General features: G+C 41.3%; 2 protein-coding genes across 2 annotated transcripts; one reads left to right on the top strand and one right to left on the bottom strand.

Annotated features, from left to right (window-relative positions):
• Positions 1 to 5206: 5206 nt before the first annotated feature.
• CCT5 (chaperonin containing TCP1 subunit 5) lies at positions 5207 to 12980 on the bottom strand. The gene is made up of 11 exons (XM_084221048.1): positions 12825 to 12980; positions 11837 to 11897; positions 11578 to 11742; positions 10884 to 11082; positions 9943 to 10135; positions 8914 to 9063; positions 8469 to 8588; positions 7883 to 8068; positions 6970 to 7107; positions 6428 to 6608; positions 5207 to 5491 (listed from the first exon to the last, which is right to left on the bottom strand). The coding sequence occupies exons 1-11, from the start codon at positions 12927 to 12929 to the stop codon at positions 5364 to 5366; spliced, it is 1626 nt and encodes a 541-aa protein (XP_084077174.1). The 5' UTR covers positions 12930 to 12980; the 3' UTR covers positions 5207 to 5363.
• A 207-nt stretch (positions 12981 to 13187) lies between these two features.
• Positions 13188 to 23374, top strand: ATPSCKMT (ATP synthase c subunit lysine N-methyltransferase). The gene is made up of 5 exons (XM_084212346.1): positions 13188 to 13306; positions 13745 to 14015; positions 15928 to 16065; positions 16807 to 16857; positions 21671 to 23374. Exons 2-5 carry the CDS (start codon positions 13749 to 13751, stop codon positions 21866 to 21868), a joined length of 654 nt encoding a protein of 217 aa, XP_084068472.1. The 5' UTR covers positions 13188 to 13306; positions 13745 to 13748; the 3' UTR covers positions 21869 to 23374.
• Positions 23375 to 23884: the final 510 nt, after the last annotated feature.

Here is a 23884-nt window from a genome sequence, read left to right as displayed (position 1 = left end):
AGCAGCTGAGGTGACACTAGATAGTCCCCTGTGTACATGGGCTCTGTTTGTGCCAGCAGGGAAACCACTCCTTCATGATCCAGAGTGAAAAAATAAATGACATTTTTTAGGATCAGCTTGGTTACTTGTGAGTTTTAGAGAAACAGATGATTTTCTTCACATGTTATAAAAAGGCAACAGACTGCATCAGAAAACAAAAAAATCTTTAAATTCAAAGCAGATTTTTAAATATTTGAGTTATATTTCTTGTTATTTTAAAACCAAATAATTTCAAATTAAATATGAATTCAAGGAAATCTTTTCAAGATCGTTAATTTAACATCCAACTAATCAAACTATTTAAAGAGGGAAAGCAACACTGCTTCAGTACTGCTTCAGTGGCATTTCTGTAAATTTTAATTAGTTAATGTTTTTTTTGTTATTGGTCTTGTACAAGATTGACCCAACTATAAAAATTAATTTTTTTCTCACAGAAATTGGGCTATGGGGAGGATGCGCTCTTCCTGTAACTTTGGACTGTGCCCCAGGAAAAGAGGTACATCTAAAAGTCTTAGATGTACCTCTTTAAAAGTCTTAGCCTCATAGTTCTGACATTTGCCTTGTGAGAATCAGAAATAATCTGCCAGTTCACCAGTGTTAGCCAGTTACTCCTTGCTCTTTACATCAGCTAGTTTTATGTACAGCACAAAGTTTGAAGAGCTTGTCTCAACAGTTATACTGTCACATTAAACCAATGGTTTAACCTAATCCAATATCCTCTCTCTTAAAAAAATAGCTTTGAGAACAGGGTAAGCATATAGTCACAATTCCTCCAAGACACTTCTCAGCTTTCAGCAGATTTTGACTTAGGAGGAGTCTGTAGATAGGTGGAAACTTTAAGTGTAGCAGTCCTTAATATTTTTCCTCCCCCATGGATTTGAGAATGACACTACATATTGCAGTCCAGGGAAGGGAATATATCATCCTTGGCAGCACAGCTGGTTCATGCAGAGGAGGAACGTCCTCGCTGCTGCTTTGTCTTTAGCCACGGTATTGGAATACTTTGAAGATGATACTGAAGAAGTCATTATCTTTTTTGTCAAAACCACTGTATCCCATTACAGGCCCTACCTCAAACAGAAAAAGAGAATACAAACCGATTGTTTAAACTCAGCTGCTTGACTTTTCCGCGAGGGAGAGAGCGCTTCTGCTAATACCCCATCCCTCAGAGCTGCTGTCTTTAGTAGTCCATGATAGCATTACTCATACTGACATTTTCCTAATTCTAATATATTTCTTTCCATCCTTACTAAAGTTCCAAGTGTCGACCATTCCCTGCGATCAAGTTATCAGATTGTGCTGATTTCCTTAAGGTTTCCCATCTTTCCTTTGCTCGTTCGCTCTACTTTTGCTTGAACAGACCTTCTTGCTTGTACACTGCTGGAGAGCCACCCATGCCAAAGAGTAACAACTCCTTCAATGGCTGGCTGAAATTCTCTTTCCAGACTTCTGGCCACTGTTCTCTTCCAGAGCTCCTTGTACCCAAACAAAGAAAAGCAGAGCAGGTTCAGTCACAGTGGACCAGGGTCAGTGAAAAGTCAAGGTCACCAGGCAAGTCCAATTTCATAAGGCAGGACTGAGGACAAGCCAGAAAGTCAAACCAGCATCAGTATCATCAAGGCACAGGCATAGCTGAGACACAACTCAGGCAAGGAGCAAGGGCATGGGCTGAGCTTAAATGCAGCTCTGGAGCAGAAGAGGGAGAGCTTCTCTCCAGCTCTCTCTTACCCCCAGCATTTTCCCATGTTCAGTGAGCACCCAGACACCAGAGAGCTGGCAGAGACCTGTTTCTCTCAGTGCCTGTGCTGCTGTGAGCCAAGAGCCTCACCACAACACAACTACTGGTCCCAAATAGCTCAGGGAGGAATTTCACAAGGAGCACGTATTCTAGTGCATGTACACCAGACAGGAATCACAGCGCCCGTGTCTTACAGAGAATGTACTAAAGCTTTACTCCATTGGACTCCAGTCATTGGAGTTTAGCAAAGTGTCTCTCTTGTGTTACAGAGAGGAGCTGCTTATAAAGCAAACACTGTCAGCCCACTTAATTAGCTCTTTAACATGGTGAGAAATGTTCCCTGGCAGAGAGTTCCTGGGAAACCCTCCAAGACGTGACATGGAGAGGTACTCCTGCACAGGGAGGACCAACAAAGCCAGCCCCAAACCTCACAATTGAATCATTGCTCCTCAGATGATGATGAGACCAGAAGGTGTAATAACCATCCCCATGGCCTAGGAACAGCAATTTCTAATACTGTGAGGAGTCCTGCCATCCTACCACAGAGTAGAGCAGCTACCATGGTGCCCCCTTGTCTGTGCAGACTAACCATAAGGACATTCAGCCCAAGCAGGTTCTGGAGGCATTCAGATTAATTAGGTAAGTAGGTATCCTAATATGCAAATGTCTTGATATTAGGGGGAGAGCTAACAGACCTGCAGATTAGCAAGACCTGCTTGACATGCTCCCTTGCTCCACTTAAGATACTATCCTAAACTGGTCACATTGGATCAGTGGGATGGGAACTGTTCACATTATAAGGCATCTTTCCCCACTCAGTATGTAGAAATGATCAAAAAGTGAGTTTTTCCCTCAACAGAGTAAGAATCCATTTGTATTAAAAAGTGTCTGTAGAGAAATGAGAAAATTGCTTTACAGCTCTGCCTAACTCTATTCCTGAAAAAAATACACTCAGACTGTGGAGCATCTGAAGTCAAAGCTCAGTCATGAATACACGACCCCCACAGCTGCTGGAGTGAGAGGAGCCTGTGTGCTGTGCTCTGTGCTCCTGGCAGCCTTGCCTTGTGCCCCTGCAAAGACAAGTGTGTCAGCACAGAGGTGTGAGATCAGGAGGAAAGGAGCCCAGGCTTGGGAATGCAGCAGGAGAGACCAACAGACCAGGCTGGGAAAAGGAAGCTGGTAACAAGGGACCTAGAAGTAGCAGGACACACAGGCAGGGTCAGGTTAAGGGTCCTAGGAAGATGTGAAAACTTGGATCTAAAAGGACACATGTAACTTAGCCACAAAATTAGCTGAAGTAACTGATCCCTTGAGGGGAAGTTGTAAAGATTCATCTCTTATTGATGACATCTGTGTGCCATGTCAGTGATGTTGTGAAAGACCTGCTGTCTGCCTCAGCTCGCTTTTAAAAATCCAGATGCAGTCTGCTACGGCAGTGATGGGCAGATGTTGCCCTCCCGTGGTGAACCCTGCATTGTCCCAGGAGTCATGGAGCATGAACAGTAAGGCTCGTGGACCTCATTTCCAAACACACCATCAGGCCAGGCATTTACTTCCCAGTGGTTAGAAATGGACCATGATTAATTTGAACATCAGTGTTTGCCTCACCCACCCTTGTTGTTATTCAGATGTTTCCTGTTTTGTTTGACCAGATCCAGACAGCACACAAATTACCAATATGGGTACTGCCACTGTTCTGTCAAAGCACAAATTTAATTACTCCTGCTGTGAAAGTGTACCAGTTTCTGCTGCAGTTGTTTCACTAATTTGGTTTAATAGTTCCAGTTGTATGTTGCATGCTGTGATGAAAGCCATTTGTCCTCCAGTTGCCCCTATGCAGCACTGACTGATGGTGCTAATGCATTTGCTATGTTGAAGAAGTACAAACCCCTGAAAAAAATAACCACTTCTGTTTCTCACAATTTTATCTAAGTTCCAGTATCAAGCTCCAGACTTCTCCTACTAAGATCTAGTTGAATATTAACAAATATTTATATACAGAACACAAAATGTTTATTTCCTAGAGTAAAGCCGCAATTTCAATTTTCAAATTTGTCCTGTGTTCCTAAGGGCTTCTGTATTAAGCAGCTGATAACAGCCAAAGCCTGTAACTGTGTAGGGCTTAGACAGCAAAGGGGGCTCAACCATGCCAAGGGACAGAAGATGAAACACCAGTAAAATTGGAATAGCTGTATTCCCCCTTCCTTTCTATCACATCCACTTCACTATGAGCTGAAAGGGGTACATTAGAACAAGTACCCTGCTCCCTTTTAAGTTCTAGCTACAGCTGTTTTCCTTTTGTATTAGCAAACACCGTAAGAGATGGCTCTGCATGAGCTCAGGTGTTTAGGGGTTTTTACAGTCACACTTACAACCCTGAACGGATTCAAAATGCCAGAGACTTGGCAGCAGTAAAACTGATCAACTGTTGTTGTCCACTGAACTGCATCGAAATGAAGCTAATTTGGGAAGAGGCAAAAGAGAAATGGTAAAACAGCACTAATTTTTTATAAATTACAATAAAGTTTTGCATGATTTATCCTCAAACAGTTCTAGAAATAAAACCAGTCCTGTAATTAGTAAACTTGTTGTTTCTACCCTTCTTTCTCTATCAACACTCACTGAAGAGTTTTCTTTGACTCAAGCGAGGTAGTCACAGCCAAAACCAATCACAACATGACCTGCTAGCAAACAGTGGCCCGTAAAGAGCCTCCTCTGCCCTATGTAGCACAAGTAATGCTGAGTTGCTATTTTTAACACTTCCCTCACTTTTGCAATCTTTTAAAGAAATTGTACATTGTGCTAATTTCCTTAAGGTTTCCCATCTTTCCTTTGCTTGCTCTACTTTTGCTTGAGCAGACCTTTCCTTTGCTTGTTCTACTTTTGCTTGAGCAGCTCTACCACCTGTTTCTTGCTGATTGATTAGTAAGGTACCTTGCCTGTGAAACAATGTTACTCTGCCACTCTTAGATCATACAGGAGACCTTTTGAGTAAGTGCATTCAACTGTGGCACTACAGACAAAGTTCTGGGAAAAACCCTCACTTGGCTGGATGTGTATACCCCTGGGAAAAAAAACCTCCTCAACCCTCATAAATCAGGAAGAGGACAAGGAGAAAAAAAAATTGAAGCAACTGGAAGAATGGAACATAGTTCTTTTAAATCTTCAGACTGGAACTTCATACTTAAATATATTAACATATCAGAATTAATGGAGGCTAAAATAACTGCTTAATCTTTAAGTAATTAGTTAAAAAAGTGACAGACCTCTTAAAATGAGGATCTGTGGGCTTTTCCCATAAGGAATAACGGAAAATAACCCATTAAATTTTATTGCTGCATTATTTATGTTTTCCCTATACATTCAGGAAGTATCGTCTATGAACATTTACACCTAAGAAAAGAGGCAACAATACTTCTGAAACAAGTCTTGAAATCACCAGTGCTAAATTGTTTTATTTCCAACAACTAGCCATTACAGTATGTGAAACAAAAAGTGTCCAGAATAAATAGCTGAAGATGAAGCATCAGAATACTACCATCTTTGCTACTGCTGTGGCCCCTTAATGTTTCCTGCTTTTCAACCTTCACTCTTCAGATTCTCCAGGCCTACGGATATCGTCAATCTTCAGGATCATTCTAACAACCTGAGTTGCCAGAGAAATCTGCTGTTTCTTACCAATCAAGGTTTCTATAACATGCTGCTGCTTCATATCTGCCAAAAGGAAGCACAAGAATTAGACACCCTCATGAAATCTAGATATAACACTTAACCTGTAAGTGTTAGTAATTAGTAACTGTAAATTCCACATAATTTCAAAGAACATTCTAAAATTACTACTCTTGGCTACTGTGGTTTACAAATATAATTTGTACAAACTAGAGTTTTACATCTAGATTCTTACCAAAGATCCTAGGACATTAAGATACAACTCTTTTCCCAACTAGGCTGTGCTTTTCAAAACGTAATGCAGAATGGTGAAAAGCTAAATTTCCATACACATATATTAAAAGCACCCTAAAGGCTGAGCAAATGTTAAAGAAGTGAAAGATCAAATACCATCAAACAGGAGCACCTAATCAAAGGGTTATGAATGCACAAATTACAGTTTACCACATTCTTTTCTCAAAAAACCAACAGAATAAGTAAGAAGGTGAAAAGTGTAGATACACTTGAAAATAAGGTTTTATACACTGGCTTTAGTCTTCATGTATTTGCTCCAGGCTTATATATGCAGACATATTGGTGTGAACATCATTGTCTGCAAATATTTCCAGCCTTTTGTTTACTTCTTCACAAGCTGTTTCTCAAAACAACTGTTTTTAGGACTGCAGTGTAACCTGGATCACTAAAACTGCAGTATTTAAAGCACACCCTGCTTGCCTCATCCTAAGAGCAGCCTGTACTACAAAGTCAGTCAACATCTTCAATTAATCTTGCCACAAAACAGAGGTTTTGAGACAATTATACATTTTCCTCCTGGTAGATATAAATATGCTCTTCAAGCACATTTCCATTTATTATGACAAGGCACAAGAGTTAGAATAACTCAAGTAATGCACGGGTTTAAAAAAAAACTACAGTGAGCATTTTGAGCTTTTGAGAAAGAAAAGCTTTTATGGTCCTCCTTCTCCATGCTGGAGTTCTTACCATTTGTTCCTTTCTGCAAACAGTCAATGCCCAGGGCAGGATTATTTTCTTTCACCTGCCTCGCCCGCACTTCAGTCATTGTCTGTATTGGATTCATACCACTGTTCTCCGAGAGGGCCATGGGAATTACCTCCAGGGCATCTGCAAAAGCTCTCACAGCATACTGTTCCAAAGATGGGCACTAGAGGAAAAAAAATTCTAATTCATAAGCTATTAAACTCCAATGTTAGTAAAAGCAGATTTTCATACTAGATATAAAACACATACACACAATAAGCCAATTTTATTTGGAATATAGTAACTAAACAAATACCTCTGAATGATAACTACTTGTAATTAAAAAAAAAATTTCTCCTTGCACAGAAGGAAAAAAAGTAGTGGTGATGGCTTTTTACAGAGACAGAAGGATAACTTCTAACACTGGTTATCAGGGAATGTCAGAAAGCACATGTTACAGAACTTTCTGAAAAATCTTTGAAGTTCTTCTGGAATCTCTTAAGGCCTTCATACAGTAAAGAAAATGTTAACTGTTCCTTTCTCACCTTATCTGCTGCCTCACTGACTGCCAAGGCACAAGATATTTCAGCTGCGCCACCACCGTACACAATCCGATTGTCACGAACGAGATTCCGGATTACACACAAGGCATCGTGAAGAGAGCGCTTTGCTTCTTCGATGATCTGCAATTACACAACAGTGTGTGTTTGACAATACACACATCTGAAGGTTGTGAAGATATAGTTCCTAATACAGATGTGGAAACCGCAAATAAACTCTTAAGATTTTTTTATGGCTCCAATGCAGCTCTACTATTGCTATGTTATACTACTTAAAAATAGAGAATGTTAGACATCCAGTGAGAAAGAACAAAAATAAGCACAAAACGACACTGTTATTTGTTAAACCTGTAATTTGAAATAACAAAAACTTACATTAAATGGCTCTCAATCTTGCATATTTACAAGACACAAAACATTGAACTTTAAATGCCAACACTATTCTCAGACTGCAGTTTCTGTCCACTTCTCATTTGAACAGATGTAGGAGATTTAAGAAAAACGCTAACTTTTAAAGCAGTATTTCTGCTTTCTTAGAAGAAAATTTCAGACTACAGTATGCTTTTTTTTTCTCAAAGGTTTTTCATTTAAAGTAGGACTTGACCAATAGTAAATATAATTTAACACTAATAGTACAACCAAAATCCAGTTTAAGTACATAAGCATTTAAAGTGGTCTCAATCCGAGGGGAGTGGGGGATATAGGGTGTGGGGATAGAGAGTTTGCAGTAGTTTGGGGTTTTTATTAGAAATTATCTTAACTGGACTGACTGCCTATAAGCCTTACTCTTTTCCTATTTGCCCACACTGCAAAGAAAATGTAGACAAAGTGAAGAAGAGTGTACTAATACTTTACAAAGAAACAACATATTCTGCAACTATGTATCAAAGCATCTCACCATTTTATTTCCTCCCCTAATGAAAATGGTCACAGCTCGGGAGTTCTGACACTGCTCGATGAGGAGCATTCTGTCCTTGGTTGTTCCAAAGGAGATCTCTCGGACGATGCCTGCAAAGCCCAGTTTCTCTGCCGTGAGCTCGCAGAAGCGCGGCACGATGCGCCCTCCCGTCGCAATGGCAATTAACTGAAGTTAAACAGGATTTTACTTTAACAGGATTTTTCCATGGTGTTTTTCAGAACATAAAACTAATGGAAAAGCATCTCTGAAATGCTTACTCCAAAAGGTTATCTTCCCATCACTTCAAAGTACTTCAGCCAGTGTTTTGCTTCTGCCAACGGCAGGACTAAAGCAGAAACTTTCCCAGACACCTAAAACTTTTATTAACTAATATACATATGCTCCAATTATAAACCATAATCCCCTCCATAGCAGGTTTTTCTCCCGAATCTCCAGCGATTTTTCTCCAATACCCACCCATACACACAATTATGCAGTGATACCCGCAAAGCTTGAACTTTTAGCTGGTACAGCCTATTACTTCACAAATGTTTTAACAACTGGTACAAAGCACAGTTTTACTTACTTCTATTTCAGGTCCACCAACCCAACGAACAGCAGGCAGCTCATTCTGGAGCAGTAAGTGATTTGCCTCATCATCAAAACCCCACTGGCAAATGGCAAGGTTTGCACCAGTGTCTTTTATCTAAAAGCAACACAAATCATCAACCTTCTGACCAGAACTAACAAAGGAATGAAAAACACTCTTCGTGGTTCTAATTCTCCCAATTTTCTCCAAATAAAATTCTCAAGAAGAACCCTCTGCAGCACACAGAGATCAAAATATATTTTAATCCAAGCTGGTATCTCTTTCTTACATTACATTACCTTTGATTCACAGCATTACAACCGCTTATATGTTGCTTCCCACCAGAATTAGCAGCTCATTTACAGAACAAATCAATGCACTATGCTGTTTTTTTCTAAAGGCTATGAAAGACAAAGAAAACAGAAATAATCCTAAAGGCTACCTGCTTCACCATCTCTTCAAACTTCTCTTTTTCGTATTTCTGCAGTGCCTTGTAATCATCCACAGATGTGACATCAAGCTTATGTTTGGTTTTAGGCTTAGGTGGTTCAAATGGACAAGTAAGGATGGCAATTTTAGCATCTTTTAACTCCTGGGCAATTAAAAAAAAAAAAGATCATTTATGACCTCATTAACATCTCTTTCTTGTATTTGCAAAACATACAGATGTATCTTTATAAACACAAACACATGAGCAAATATGAAGATGATTTGACCTAAAGCTAAGTAAGTATAACTAAATAATTCTGTCAATTCTCAACAAACCAGTTATAACAAATTCCATAGCTCCCAGACACTGTTTAAGCCCCTAACAATCTTTACCAGTCATGCCTTTTTATAGTTTAATGCTTAAAAAACAAAAGAAAAATTCAATTAAACCATACCTATCCACTGTGACCACTACTCATCTTTGTAACAACTTTTCAACTTTTATCTAACTTTTATGACCATTATCTTCCACTAGTCCTCCTTTTTACAGGATAGACATGGGTACCTGCTAGATGAATATTTTAAAGCAGTAGAAGCTTTCTTGAAGTAAACTGCCCAAAGACTTGGAGACCTTGCCTACACCAAACATAAAACAAGGACAGCTTCTGGGGTGTTCCAAACAAGACAAAATGGCAATTTATAAAGGTTAAGAATCTCGCATTAAGGTTAAGCATGTCACACACCAGAGATAATTATTTTTATATAAAACAGAATTCTGCACCTGTCCTCACTCAGCAGTACAGTAATTCCACCCTTCCACCACAATTTCTCAATAGTATTGTAAATTCTAACTTGACCTCTTCCAATATGAAAAAATTTCATGCTCCTTGTCCCTTCCTCTGTTGATATATTGGTGAAAAGCCAAGCTAAAGCACAAGACTGTGTAAATACTTAATAAATGCTAGGGTGACACTTGAGGTAGGCTAGAAACTCTTATTTAAGCCGTTACACACAAGAGACACGCACAAGGAACATCACTTACTTTGGGCATCTGTGGATGACTGAAATCTTTATCCACAATCACTCCTTTAACCAACTGTGTATCTTCCAGTCTACCACCCACTTTGCCTTGCACTTTGATCAGCTCAAAATCAACATCTTTACGTTCCATGTCTGCTACTGTCAGTACAGCATTCACAGCAATCTCTGCCATTTGTCGGTGACAGCGGTTCACTCTAGGTTTGAAAAAAATGCAATCAAGTTGTACTCCATTTCCACCATTTGGAAGGAAAAGGTGATTCTATCAATTGCTCAAACAGCAACAAGTACCACTACAGCAATCTATTTTTGCACACTGTATTAAAAGAGGGGGTCTTGCTTGTTTGTTCACAGAAGTAGAAGGTGCTGGCTATGGCAGAAAACTGAACACACACTATGGTTGGTGTGAGGAACCTCTGTCAATGGAGTCTCAGCACAGATTTGGAACAAGTCAGGAGAACTAAGCTACTAAAGAACATTCAAGAAACAGAAACCATGTATAAGACAACTCTGCAAGGGAAGCCATTCCAATGTCTGAATTTATACATTTACACACAGAACCCAAAAAGGAAAGAGAACTTCTGGAACCATCCTAAGTTAAAATTTTGTCAGCGGCAAAAAACCCAAAAGATGACACATTATTATTTTTAACAGATTTACATTACTTTTGGAACCTGCTATGATGCAGAAACTGGAACTACAGGTTAGAATGAAATTGATGCTGCAGTTGTTTAACTTCATGAAATTGACTCTTTGGAGACAAAGGATTCACAATTCCTTACCCTGAGACAGAAGTCAATGGAGGAATTAGCCACAACAAAACACAGAAGAGCCTTCAACAGCAGTCCAATAAGACAAACATAACACCAGGATTTCTCCTTTCCACGCAGAGGGTTTTCAATGGAAGGGTAAATATTCGCGCAATACTCAGTTTTTGTCACTTACACTTTAGAGCCCAGAGTTGTCTTTGCTGTCTGGATCAGAGGCTCAATGTTCTGGGGATCAACTGGGAAGCTGTCACTGATTTTGTCTAGATGTTCAATAGCAATGCGTGCTGCCTGCTCATAACCATCTGCTATTCTGATGGGGTGAATGCCTCGGTCCAGCAGCTGCTCAGCCTGTTCCAGCAATGCCCCAGCCAGAACTATTAAAAAAAAAAAAAGTTTTATTCTTGATTGAAGCATAATTATAAGTACATTAACAACAGATTAAAAAGCATGTTTTCTGATTTTTAAGATTTTAAGAGTTCAAGGTTTTCTAAATAACAAAAAACCCTGAAAACTCCTATTTGCTTTGCTTAGCAAGAAAACACATCATGTTAAGACCAAAATGATGTACCAAAATGATCAAGGCAGGACAAGGAGACTACAGCAGAAAATTATGCAAAAAAATTTTGAAAGTATCAAAGTGGCTCTCAGCACTACCTTAAAATTTAACCAAACGTCAAAAAGACACAAAAGACGTCTTCCTGATTACAAGTCTTCTCATACAAGAACTGAAAGGAATACTGCAACAATAAATGCTCCAAAGAAGTGTGACAGAAAAGCTACTGTTATTTCTCACATTTTTTTTTTTAACTAGCTGAAGCAGCTTGATTTTAAACTTGCAAAAGGAAGCTAAATTTCAAACACTTTCTTACCAACGACTCCAGTAGTTCCATCCCCAATCTCATCATCTTGAGATTTAGCCAGCTCCACCATAAGTTTGGCTATCTGGTGATCCACATCCATCATATTCAGGATGGTAGCACCATCATTTGTCACAGTCACCTCACCATCCTTGTCCACCATCATTTTATCCAAGCCTAGAAAACATATGTTCAAAGGATGAAGGAAAATTTTGAAAATTCCCCCACAACAAGTACTAAGAGAGAACCACTAAAAGTTTTTCATTGTTACCATTGGGCCCAAGGGATGTTCTCAGAGTACTTGCTACAGCTTTTGCTGCCATTATGTGAGACTGTAAAACAAAGGATAACAAAGCCAGAAGTTAAATCACTGTCATGCATTCCAAAATCACAATATTAAGCTAAGGAAAACACAGTGAGTAATGCAAATGTTCTGATTTAACTGACAACAACTATGAAAAATAATCAGTATGTGTGTATTGGTCTTATAACAGAAACTTTTCCTATGCCTTTTCTTGTATTGCTTGTGCTGACTGCTAAATCATGCAAAAGGAGAGCAGCCAAAAGACAGCCGCAAAGCTCAAAGCAGGGAGCAACAGAAGCCAGCAAGGCTGAGAAGACAGTGCAATTTTACCATCACAGAATCATCACAGGATGGTGTGGCTGGGAAGGGACCTTTAGGATCACCCAGGTTCCACCGCCTGTCAGGGGCAGGAACACCTTGCACTAGACCAGGTTACTCAGTGCCCCATACAACCTTCCTCTGCACACTGCCAGGAATAGGTCATCCACAGCCCCTCTGTTCCAGTGTCCGCTCCCGTATTATGTCAGGATTTGTACAACCCGCACTCAGTCCCGGCCTTCCTTCAGCGGCCGAGCTTCAGGCTGCGGTCTAAGAAAAGGGGGCACTGGGGAGCTGGGCAGGAGCCACGGGGAGAGGCGCGCTGCGCCCACGGTGGTGACGGCCCCAAAGCCCCGCAGCCTGGGGGCGGATCCACGCCGTGCCGCGGATTCCCAGCCCCGGGGCGATGCCTTCTCTCTTCCTCCATCTCTCCCCCGCTTACGGGCCTAGTGCGGGCTCCATCCGACCTGTGCCTCGGGCGAGGCTGGCACTGAGCGCGGCAGCGCCTCACCCCAGGGGCTCCAGCCTCCCGCCGCTCTCGGCAGCATGGTGCGGTACAGCACAGCGCAGCATGGCGCGGCGAGGCCCAGCCACCGCGGGCCCGCGGGCGGCCCCGGCGGCCGCTCCGCTCGCTCACCTTGAGCGCCTCCAACCCCATGAGGCGCGTCTTGCGCTCCTGGTCCTTAAGGATGAGGAAGGGCCGCCCATACTCGTCAAACGCCAGAGTCCCCATGGCCGACATGGCTGCACCGCCTGCTCCGACCGCCGCCGTCCGCGCGCGCCTCCCGGAAGCCGCCGCGCCCGCCGCGACACCGCGCGCCGCCCCGCGCCTGCGCGTCCGCTACACCCGCACCCTATTTCGCGGGCGGGAGCTTTGTGGCGCCCCCAGCGGAGCCTTCTGGAAGCCGCCCGGCGCCGGGGGAGGAGCGCGGCGCCCGCGGCCGCACGGCCCGGCTCACGGGGGCGGGGAGGGAAGGAGGATGTACCGAACGGGGCGGAGGACGGGTGCCGGGCGAGGCGGCAGCGGGCTGTGCCGGGTGACGTGAGGACGGAGGAGGGAAGACAGACACGCGGTGGAAAAGCGTGCACGGCGCTTCTTTCCGGAGCGCCTTCGGAAAGGTTTCGGTCCCCCACCCCTTCATAGTGAAGGCGTACCGCCCTTCCCTATAAATGTTGCAGGCCGAGCCTCAGCCTGGGTTGGTTATTGGCGAGTTGAGGGGTGTGTGGTCGGTGACGCTGTGTCCCAGGGAAAAGTTCCTCTGCAAAGCAGGAGCAGTAATTCCGGGACGCGTTCCCGGGGCTGGGAGGTCTCTGCCTGCGCCGCCCTTGAGCTGTTCGGGGCGCGCTGCTGCCCGCCCGCGTGTGGAGGGCCAGGGCTTTAAACGGGAACCGCAGTCCTGCCCCCTCGTGCCTCAGCTTTCCGGCAGCTGTAGCGTTTCCTTGGGATCGGCTGAAGTGTAGGGTGGTTTTTTTTTTTTCATCTCTTACGTCGTAGCTCTTTGCCACAAGATACTGAATTGTCTCAAGCGAGCAATAACACTGTCCGTCCGTCCCCAGGGCGATGTCCCAGGCGCTGGCGAAGGAGGCCCCGCCGGAGGAGGGCGAGGGCGGCTCCCGCAGGAGCGGCTGGGGCCTGCTGGTCACGGCCGGTGTGGGAGGCACCTTGGTGGCCCTCTATGCTGTGGCCACCCCCTTCGTGACCCCGGCCCTGAGGAAGGTGTGCCTGCCCTTCGTTCCTGCCACCGCCGCTCAGATCCAGAATGTATTGAAAATGTTGGAAAACAGAAGTGGCTCCCTAGTTGACATTGGTAGCGGGGATGGCCGCATTGTAAGTTATGGTTGTTGCCTTCCTTTTAGGTCACCTCTTAAAAAGTGCCAAAGTGCTGGGGCTGAGTTTTCTCACACTTAAAAATTTCTTTTCTTTGGCATCTGGTGGTTGTGTCTGAGTCTTATGAAAATGATCAAATCTGAGAAAGGTTTACATTCAGTTTTGATGAGTAATGAATAGTTTTTGCTGCAGTCTTACCTATAGCTTGACCAAGGTAGTGGACAAAATGTCATTGTGGTGACTGGAGGGAATCACAGTGCATTCACTTGAAAAGATGCTGTCAGTCTTGATACTGATTGACAAAGAGCCGTGATTCCACAAAAGGTGCATAGCTGCAGCAAGTGAGGCTGTGAGATGTTTAATGTATAAAGGTGGTAGAAGTGCAAAAAGAAACAGGCAATGAGTGATGGATTATAAAAATAAAAATCCTGGTGTGCTTAGAACTGTAGTCTTCAAACCTTTGTGCACTGCTGGCTTCCCCACTTCCAAATCCATGTGGTGAAACTAGAATAAACACCAAGAGAAATGGTGAGAACCATGAAAGAAAAAGCGATACCTTTCCAGGGTATTGCTTGAGCCCCAGTTTGTGAAATGTGGTGAGGATATAGTAGAAAATTGTGTGGTTTGGTTTTTCTTTTGTTGCTGTGATGTTTTGTGTGCTTTTTCATAACTATCTGCTTCAAGTCAGAGTTAGCAACAAGGTGGTGGCTTTTGATGGAAACACATGAGTTCCTGAACGCTACCTTTGTCCATGTTTTATGTGAATGAGTCAACTATTTGTCCATGTGAAAAAAAAAATTATCTGGAACCCCAAATCCGTGAAGATTGCTTGAATTGTGCCTGGGTAGGAAAAACACCAAAAAATTAGGCGTGAGTTAACTGCAGTTTCTGATGCCCTGTCTGAGGCATTGTGGCTGCTGACTCTCATCAGAGGTATTTAATTTCAGTAGGTACTGTATCATTAATTCTGATCTATTATATAGGTGCCTAACTGGAGACTGAAGACTATTTGGAAAGCCAGGTGCCTAAAAATGAATGCTTGGTGCTTCCTTGATGCATCTGTCCTGAAAAAAGTCTGTTCAGATGCTTTTAATTATTTAGCACTTATTGAGGTGTAATCAGTGGATAAATATGAAGATATTTACCACATTTCCAAGTGTGATAAAAGTGTCATGTTCTTTTGGTGAATTTACAAGTGCTCTGTGTGTGATGTAAGATGCATTATTTTAACAGTGTGAAATATATAGTCCAGGTAAAGCTGAGAAGTTCTGTTAGGAAATGTGTACTTTCTGATTTCACCTTGTTTGTTTTGTAATTGATAGTTCATCAGGCCATTGCTGATTAGAAGTTCACAGAAGCCTTTTAAATTTCTTCTTAAACCTTTATTCTAGAAATCAGTGTGTTTGGTTTTTTTTTTCCAATGTAGATCAAGATTGCTTTCATGCTCTTTCTATTGGTATGTCATTTTACCTCTGATTCAGGGGCTGCTCAAGTGCCTATCCCTCACTGCTTTTCCAATAAGTGGCCTAATTTTGGGCGTTTTTGCATGTGAGTTTCACTGTTCTCTCCGTGATCAATGTTGGTTCTCTTTAATTCCAAGACACTGTAATGCATGTGTTAAATTAAACTTTTCTATGGATCATAGATGTGCTGCAGGCTCACAGCTTTGCCCTGTGAGTCTTTGTTTTCATTTTGTTGGCCTGACTATATTTCAGTTGGACTGACTAGTAATAATAGTAAAATGTAGTTTTGAGTTTTTTGTTCACTATATAGCTGATCTGTTGGGCATTAAACCCAGGGTGACTTAGGAAAGTGCTTTCCTTTGATTTATATTTTAAATAAAACTGTGTGCTTCTCTTTAGGTGAACAGACTTTTATGTTTCAAAGTGAAGATTTATTTTCTTCCTTGTAGGTGATAGCAGCCGCAAAAAGGGGGTTCCAGGCTGTAGGTTATGAATTGAATCCCTGGCTAGTCTGGTACTCCAGATATCGTGCCTGGAGAGATGGAGTACATCAGAACACCAAATTTTATATTTCAGACTTATGGAAGGTGGGTAGTGAATTATGTAAGAATGGATCTAGAATGATTGAGAGATTTTATAAGTTTGGAAATACTTTCCTGAAAAAGCTGAAATGCTGTCTGGCCACAAGGTGCTACAATGGGCTTTGAGCAGAGTACTTGTGCTGGGAATCTGATTTCTTTGGGCTCAGTATGCTGTTCTGCTGCTTTTGGGCTTTATTTAAGTGCTTCCTTTATCAGCAGAGGCTCCTTGAGCAAGCCTGGGCCTGATGAATTATGTGGGAGGGTTTTTTTTGGCTGTGGGGGTGTTTGTGTTCAGAGAGGAACATAGGAGAACTTCATGGCACTGAGTGGAAGAACTCAGTCATTAGAATGCCTAGGAAATTTTTATAGCTAGCTAACATTAAACAAAAGAAGGGGCGAACTTAAAACATAGGTGATTTTATCATATTCAGGAGTTGTGAAAATAACACTTTAGTTATTAGTAAAGTCATGTAGTTGTTTTCTAAATTAATGCTTTCTGTGCTTCTAGAATTGCTATTCCCTATTCTTGGCCAGACAGTAGAAGTTTTTTGCTGTTCAGCAGTATGAAGTTTTCTTTATGTAGAAATTTTTGTGATGAAAAGTTGGTAAGGGATCTCCTTACATATTTTTGGTCTAAATCTCTGTTGAAAGAAGTGCAGCTAGAGGGATTAAGAGAAAAGAATGGTGAGAATTTCTCTAAATATAAATGCCATTTTCAATAAGATTTGTTCTCAAATTTTATTTTAGGTTTCTTTTTCCCATTATAGAAATGTTGTTGTTTTTGGAGTACCTCAAATGGTAAGCTTACTATTTATTTTTTATTTTTACTATATAATTGCATTTTATTTTTTATACTGTTTAATTATTTGTTACAATGTTTAATTATTTTAATGCCGAGGCATTCAATGTTAATATGTTAATCTGCAAAATGAATCAAACTGCAGATGGTCAAAGGTAGTCGGTAATAATCATAGAATATTAAGGGTTGGAAGGGACCTTAAACATCATCAAGTCCCAGCCCCCCCCTGTGCATGGGATACCTCCCACTAGACCAGGTTGCTCAAGGCCTTTGAACCCTGCCAGGGTTGGGGCATCCAGAAAACTCCCTGGGCAACCCGTTCCAGTGTCTCACCATCCTCACAGTAAAGAATTTCTTCCTAATGTCTAACTGAAATTTCCCCTTTCAGTTTTTTTTTTCCATTCTCCATTGTCCTATCTCTATAGTTCCTGATGGAGTGATCCTCTCCAGCTTCATCAGGAGATTCCTCCCTGTAGGCTCCCTTCTGATATTGGAAGGTTGCAATGAGGTCTGCATGCAACCTTATCTTCTCTAGTTCCACCCCCTGCCATGAGCAGGAACACTTTTGACTAGACCAGGTTCCTCAGAGCTCCATCCAACCTGGTTTGAACAATTCCGTGGGTGGGACATCCACAACTTCTCTGGGCAACCTGTTCCATTGCCTCACCACCCTCATGTGAAGAATTTCTTCCTAATACCAATCAAAACCTACTCTCTTGCGGTTTGAAGCTCTTCCCCCTTGTCCTGTCACTACCTGTGCCTGTGGAAGGTCCCTCTCCATCGTGTAGGCTCTCTTCAGGTACTGGGGGGCTGCAGTTAGGTTCCCCTGAAGCCATCTCTTCCAGGCTGAACAAACCCAGTTTTGTCATCCTGTGCTTCTGTATTGCTTCTTCCTTTGCTAAGGCAGGTGTGAGATGAAGTGAGCGAAGAGTTTTACGTGATGCCATACCATACAGCATACACTGAAAATATTTCTGTAGCAGTAACAGGAAGCCTAATAAACCTTCCAATTCTGTGTGGGGTTTTTTTGTTTGCTTGTTTGTTTGTTTTTTCAACGGCACCAGAAGCAAGCCTCTACTTCAGATTCCAATTGTAACCCGTATTGGAAACTGAAGTGGGTATGGATGGGATATTAGTGAGCGCCGGGATGTTCCTCATGCTGCCAGCGCTGGGTGTTATGTGTTCCCTTGCTGAGTTCCGGCAGGGGGCACTGGAAACGTTCCGAATTGCGGTCAGGAATTCTGCCGTTGCACCGAGGGGAAAAGTCCTGGTGAGGAAAGCTGGCTCAGTAAACTAGGAATAAACAAATGCCCTGGGAAAATGTGAATAAACCCAGCAGAAATACTGAGTTAACTTTTAAATTTAATAAAGTGGGATGCATTAGTAACAGCTGTGATAGAAAGAGTAGCTGTAGGGCTCAGAATAACTTTTGTAGATCCAGTAAATACTAGGTTTAATTCTTTCAGCAAAAGTACTGTCATAAATGCAACAGATGCAAACATATGAACCTCTGTGTTTTCTGAGCATTCATTTGCTTATGATCCTCTTTGAATTTACTTTGGAAGTTGCTAATGCTCAGCCTCCTGAATGACTAAATTAATTTTCTAGAAACCTTAATGCATTTCTTCTTTTATAATGAGAAACAATAGATCTCTTTAGCTTTTTTAATAATGCTGGCCTAATTTGATGCTTTCACACAGTGCTTTTATTTAATTTCTGAGGTTAACTTTAAAAACCTGAATTTATTGATCTTCAGGGAAGACTAAGACCTCTCTTGTTCTTGCAAGCATCTGGGGGGAAGGTCTGTTTGTTTCTGAGTTATTGCAGAGAGAGACTTTCTTGTTCAGGGTAGGATGATGGAATTCTTGCCAGGTGTTCATGTTTGTGGCTCCTGTGTATTTTAACTGATTACATACTGCACAAAAGGTTTACTAAACTATGTATGTTGACACATCAAAAAATTTCCCCAAACCCTGGCTTCACATAAAATACAGTATGATTGTAACACCTAATGTAACTGATATACTTAGCTTAAAAACTAGTTTGACTGGTTCAAGGATATAATTCTTTTTGGCTAAACTTAGCTGAACTATTAATGATGTTTTCTAATTTGTGCTAATATGGATATGCAGGCACTAATTTTCATAATTGCTCCTAAAAATTGGTTTCTGTCTAGATTTATATTTTTTGTAACAAAAATGTTTTCTGGGGTCTCAACTCAGTTTTAGATAACAAAGTGGGCTTATTTTTCTAGTTTGTTGAAGGTGCTAGTAAGCTTATTTTTCTAGTTGTTTAAGGCAGGAAAAATGTTAAAAAGAATTTGCAGTGTGAATGAAATCAGAGTCTTAAAAATATTTGGAGGTAACTCTTTGGTATATTAGATCTATGACTGTAATTTTCCTAAAATATTCCATTGTTAGCTTAAATGTAGCTATAATAGGATATTACATCAAAGGCACACCCTGAATGTATGTGATAGTGAAAGCTCTTTGCAGCCTTTAGAAAATACCTTTTCTTCAGTCAGTCTTAGTTTCTAATAACGTTCTTTTGGGTTTTGTTTCTTTCATGGTTTTTTTTAATGTATTTTTGTCTTTGTGACTAAAGTTCAGTTAAATTTTTTAATAAATACTGCCCTTTTAAATTTTTTAATATTTAAACGTTACATCATGATAACCAAAGTAAATAGTGTTTTACATGTAACAGAAGTAGCCTGTTAAAATTACTCATTCCGATATATACAATATGTAAGAATTAAAGGAACTCCAAATGGATGTGCACTGCTGATCTGCTTAAACATACCATCAAACTTTTCCAAAGGACAAAAATGGCTAAATCTGTTAGGTTTCTCTTTTTTCATAGAACATAATCACTATCTGGGATGGACAAAAAATTTCTTTTAAGTCTACATGTGTTAATTTATTTCTCACTTAATCCATGGCAGAATTATAAAGCACTTATTAGAAAAAGAGCATCTGACTGGTCAGGGTGTTGCTCTTTTTTAGAAAAGTAGTGATATTTCCCCTGACTTCCATATGCTCTCAATTTTTGTGAATGGAAGAAAGCTGGACTGTAGTTATTCAACCAAGGAGAGTTGGTATGTCACACGGTTCCCCTCAGCATTCTGCTCTCTACACTGGGGAGGGATGAATTTGGTGGATGGTTCAGTGGATAAGGAGTTGTCTGGATAGCTGCATTTGGCAGGTAATGGTCAATGTCTCAATGTCCAGATGAAGATCAGTTACAATTGGTGTCCTTCAGGGATCTGTATTTGGAGCTGTCTTGCTTAATTAAGTCTTCATCAATAGCATAAAACAGTGGGATTGAGTGCACTCTCAGAAAATTTTGCAGATGCACCAAGCTGAGTGGTGCAGTTGACATACCTGAAGGACAGGATGCCATCCAGAAGGACCGGGACAAGAAGTGGATCCATGGGAATATTGCTAGGTTGAATGAGACCAAGTGCAAGGTGCTGCACCTGGGTCAGGGTAGCTCTAAGTACCAACACAGGCTGAGGATGAACAGATCAGAGCAGCCCTGCTGAGCAGGACTTGGGGGGTGCTGATGCACGAGAGGCTGGACATGACCCAGCCATGGGCACTCGCAGCCCAGAAAGCCAAACATGGGCTGCATCCAAAGCAGCGTGGGCAGCAGGGGAGGGAGGGGATTCTGCCCCCTTCCTCTACTCTGGTGGGACCCCACTTGGAGTGCTGCATCCAGCTCTGGGCACCCCATCACAAGAGGGAAGTGGACCTGTTGGAGTGGGTTCAGAGGAGCTCCTTTCCTGGAGGCAGGCTGAGAGAATTGGGGTTCTTCAGCCTGGAGAAGACTTGACTCTTATAGGGGAGATCTTACCATGGCCTTTTAGTACTTAAAGGGGCCTTGGAAACAAGATGCAAACAGACTTTTTAGTAGGGCCTGTATGGATGAGACAAGGGATAATAGTTTTAAATAAAAAGAGGGCAAATTCATATTAGATATAAGTAAGAAAAATTTTATTAATACAGCGGTGGAACAATGGAATGGGTTGCTCAGAGAGGCAGTAGATGGAGACTGGATGGGGCTCTGAGCAACTTGATCTAGTTTAAGATGTCCCAACCCATGGCAGGGGTGTTCAACTAGACTATCTTTAAAAGTCCCTTACAATCCAAACCATTCCATGATTCTACATTCTCTTTCATGGAATGCTGCTGCAGGGATTCACATGCCTGTGTTAACAGGGTGTGGATTTGACTAAGCTCAATTTCAATATTATTTAATGTAACAGTATTTTACCATAGACTGACAGCAGAATGTTTGCTTTGAGTTGTTTGTGTGATGTTTTGAGTGTCCCAGGATTGGTTTCAGGTTTAGACTGTAAATTTTGAGCCTTTGAGTATCACACAATAGCTCATGAACCTTGGGGTGTCATAAATAGCATAAATTCAGGGGGCTGAACTTTCATTCCCTCAGAGAAGAATCCCACTGAAGAGAATCATGAATTGGAGCATGCAAAGTCTTTTGCCTGCAGTTGTGTTTGTTTTTGTTGTTTTTTTTTTTTCAATTTAAGGCATAATTTATAGGTTTTGATTTAATTTTTAGATATTAAAGTTATGATTTCCTTGATCTCACCAATTGGGGTCACAATAACCATTTTCTGCTTTTAGATATTCGTTGTCAAGGCATCAAAGCCAAAATATCTATCACAAATACTTTCCTAAGACTAAAAAAAAAACTATTCAAATATTGGCTTTCTCTTGAACACCTGAATTATATTGTAAAGAGAATGTTCCTGGTTTTTACTGTTTCTGAGAGGTTTTTCTTGTAACTCAACAGATGCCACAGCTGGAGAAGAAGCTAGAAGAAGAACTTAAATGTAATGCCAGAATCATTGCCTGTCGCTTTCCTTTCCCTTGCTGGATTCCGGATCATACTACTGGAGAGGGAATAGACACTGTGTGGGCCTACGACTTGAAACATTCTAGAGCACGTGAAACAAAAAGCTTGGAAAATACACCGGAGACAGACTCTTAAACATTGAATTTGATTTCTTACAGAAATTTTTAGCTTTGACTGGACCTGTTGAAGATAAGATTAATGTGGAGAGAGCCCTGGCGCATGAAGATGTGTATTCACTATAAGAACGGAAGTACAGTGGCTGTCTGAAAGCACACAAAGGTTACTGAAAGGTGTAGTTAAATGACTTAATACAGTGTCCTGGTTTAACTCCATCTAGCAGTGGAGTACCATGTGGAGATTCTCAGTTCAGTTGAAGAGAATTCTCCCAGGCTTCAGGCCTGGGAAACTTAGAGAGGAAGAATGAATACAATTATTATCTCTTTCTGTTCATGTTGTTTATAGATAGGTACCTTCAGAGTGTGCTATTCATAGTTAACCATAAATGTGAAAGGTTTTTACTTTGAGACCAATCAGATTTCACCTTAGCAATCCTGGTTATAAAAGGACACTACTTCTTAAAAGCTCTTAAAAGCTCTCTTTTTTGCCTTCTGAACCATGGAGTCATTTAGTCCGTCCCTGACTCAACAGCGTCAGTACCACACAGATGTTCACTCACCCCAGTCCACAGATTCCTCCAGCAGGATTGGAAAGAAAACTGAAAAAAAAAGTCATACCCATGCCCATGGACTGAGATAGGAATAGTTTAATAATTGAAATAAATTTCCTACTAATAATAAGAACAACAAGAAGAAAGGAGTAAGACCCAAGAAAGATGAGTGATACCCATTACCCTTGCTCACCACCCACTGATCGATGCCCACCCCATCAGCAACTGCCAGCTCTCCCCGGTTTATATACTGGACATGATGTTCTATGGTGTGGAATACCCCTTTGGCCATGGCCATGCTTCCTCCTGGCTTCTTGTGCTTCTCCTTGTTGGCAGAACATGAGAAACTTCTAAAAAGTCCTTGGCTTGGAGTGAGCACTGCTCAGCATCAGCTAAAACTATTAGTGTATTATCAGTATTAGTCTTTTCTAACTCCAAACCACAGTGCTGTACCAGCTAATAGGAAGAAAATCAGCTCCCAGCTGAAAGCAGAATACGTAGTTAGTAAAAATTATGAAAAAGTTGTTATAGAAGAGGAAAACTTCAATATGGAAAAGGGTTTAGAACACCAGTCACTACAATTAAGGGGAATATATGAATAAGTTCAAATGCTCAAATTTGTGAACTTAATATACACATTCTTTCTGACCCTACGGAACATTTGGTATTGGTGTTGGAGTGATGTGCAAGTGTCTCCTCAAATGAGCTGTATTTCAAAAATGTCAGAATTTTGTATGCCAAGTACATGGTGCCGCATACACAAAACTGGTCCAGATGGAGTATGATGATGACACCAATGTTTCACACCACAGCCTTGAATGTGTACTTTTGAAAGTTGAGTATGACAAAATGGGCAAATATAATAAGTTGTTTGTTCATTAACACAAGTGCTGCCTCTGATTATATTAATGTTTTTTTATTTAACTTGTGTTCTGTTTTAGCAGCTGCTGGAAAATAAACTCCAAATAAGCCACTCCCTTTCTCCTTTACCTCTTTCAGTAAGGGAGGGGCAAAAGCAGCACTTGTGGGTTGAAGTAGCAATTTACTGAAAGCGCAAAGCAAGAATAAGACATAGCACAGTAACAACAACAATATTAATAGTAAAAGGATACAAAAAGAAGGTATTTTAGTGACAAAAACTGGTGTTCACCCCTGGGAACAAGAATAATGGTGGATGCTTCCAGTAGATTGTGTTCTCAGGCAAAGGCAGCATGATGGCTGGGCAGGCAAAATGGCCAACTCCCAGAGGAGCACCAGGGTTTTCATTTGGAAACCATTCCCTCCACTGATGGCATGCATGGTACAGAATAACAACCTGTTACCATGCTAAGCTCTGACCCCTTTCTGCAACCAGGACAACTTATTACAGGAATACAAAACTGCAGGAGGATACTCTTACTGAACTCTTACTGGTGTAGGCTGTTGCAAATGACCATAACTTTTCCTAATCTTTCTGATTTAGGAAGAGTTTCAAAAGTCATTTA

Source organism: Fringilla coelebs (assembly GCF_963513975.1).
Source record: "Fringilla coelebs genome assembly, chromosome: 1".
In the NCBI taxonomy this organism is placed as follows: Eukaryota; Metazoa; Chordata; class Aves; order Passeriformes; family Fringillidae; genus Fringilla; species Fringilla coelebs.
Note: the sequence above shows the minus strand (reverse complement) of the source record. Positions and strands in the feature narration are given on the sequence as shown.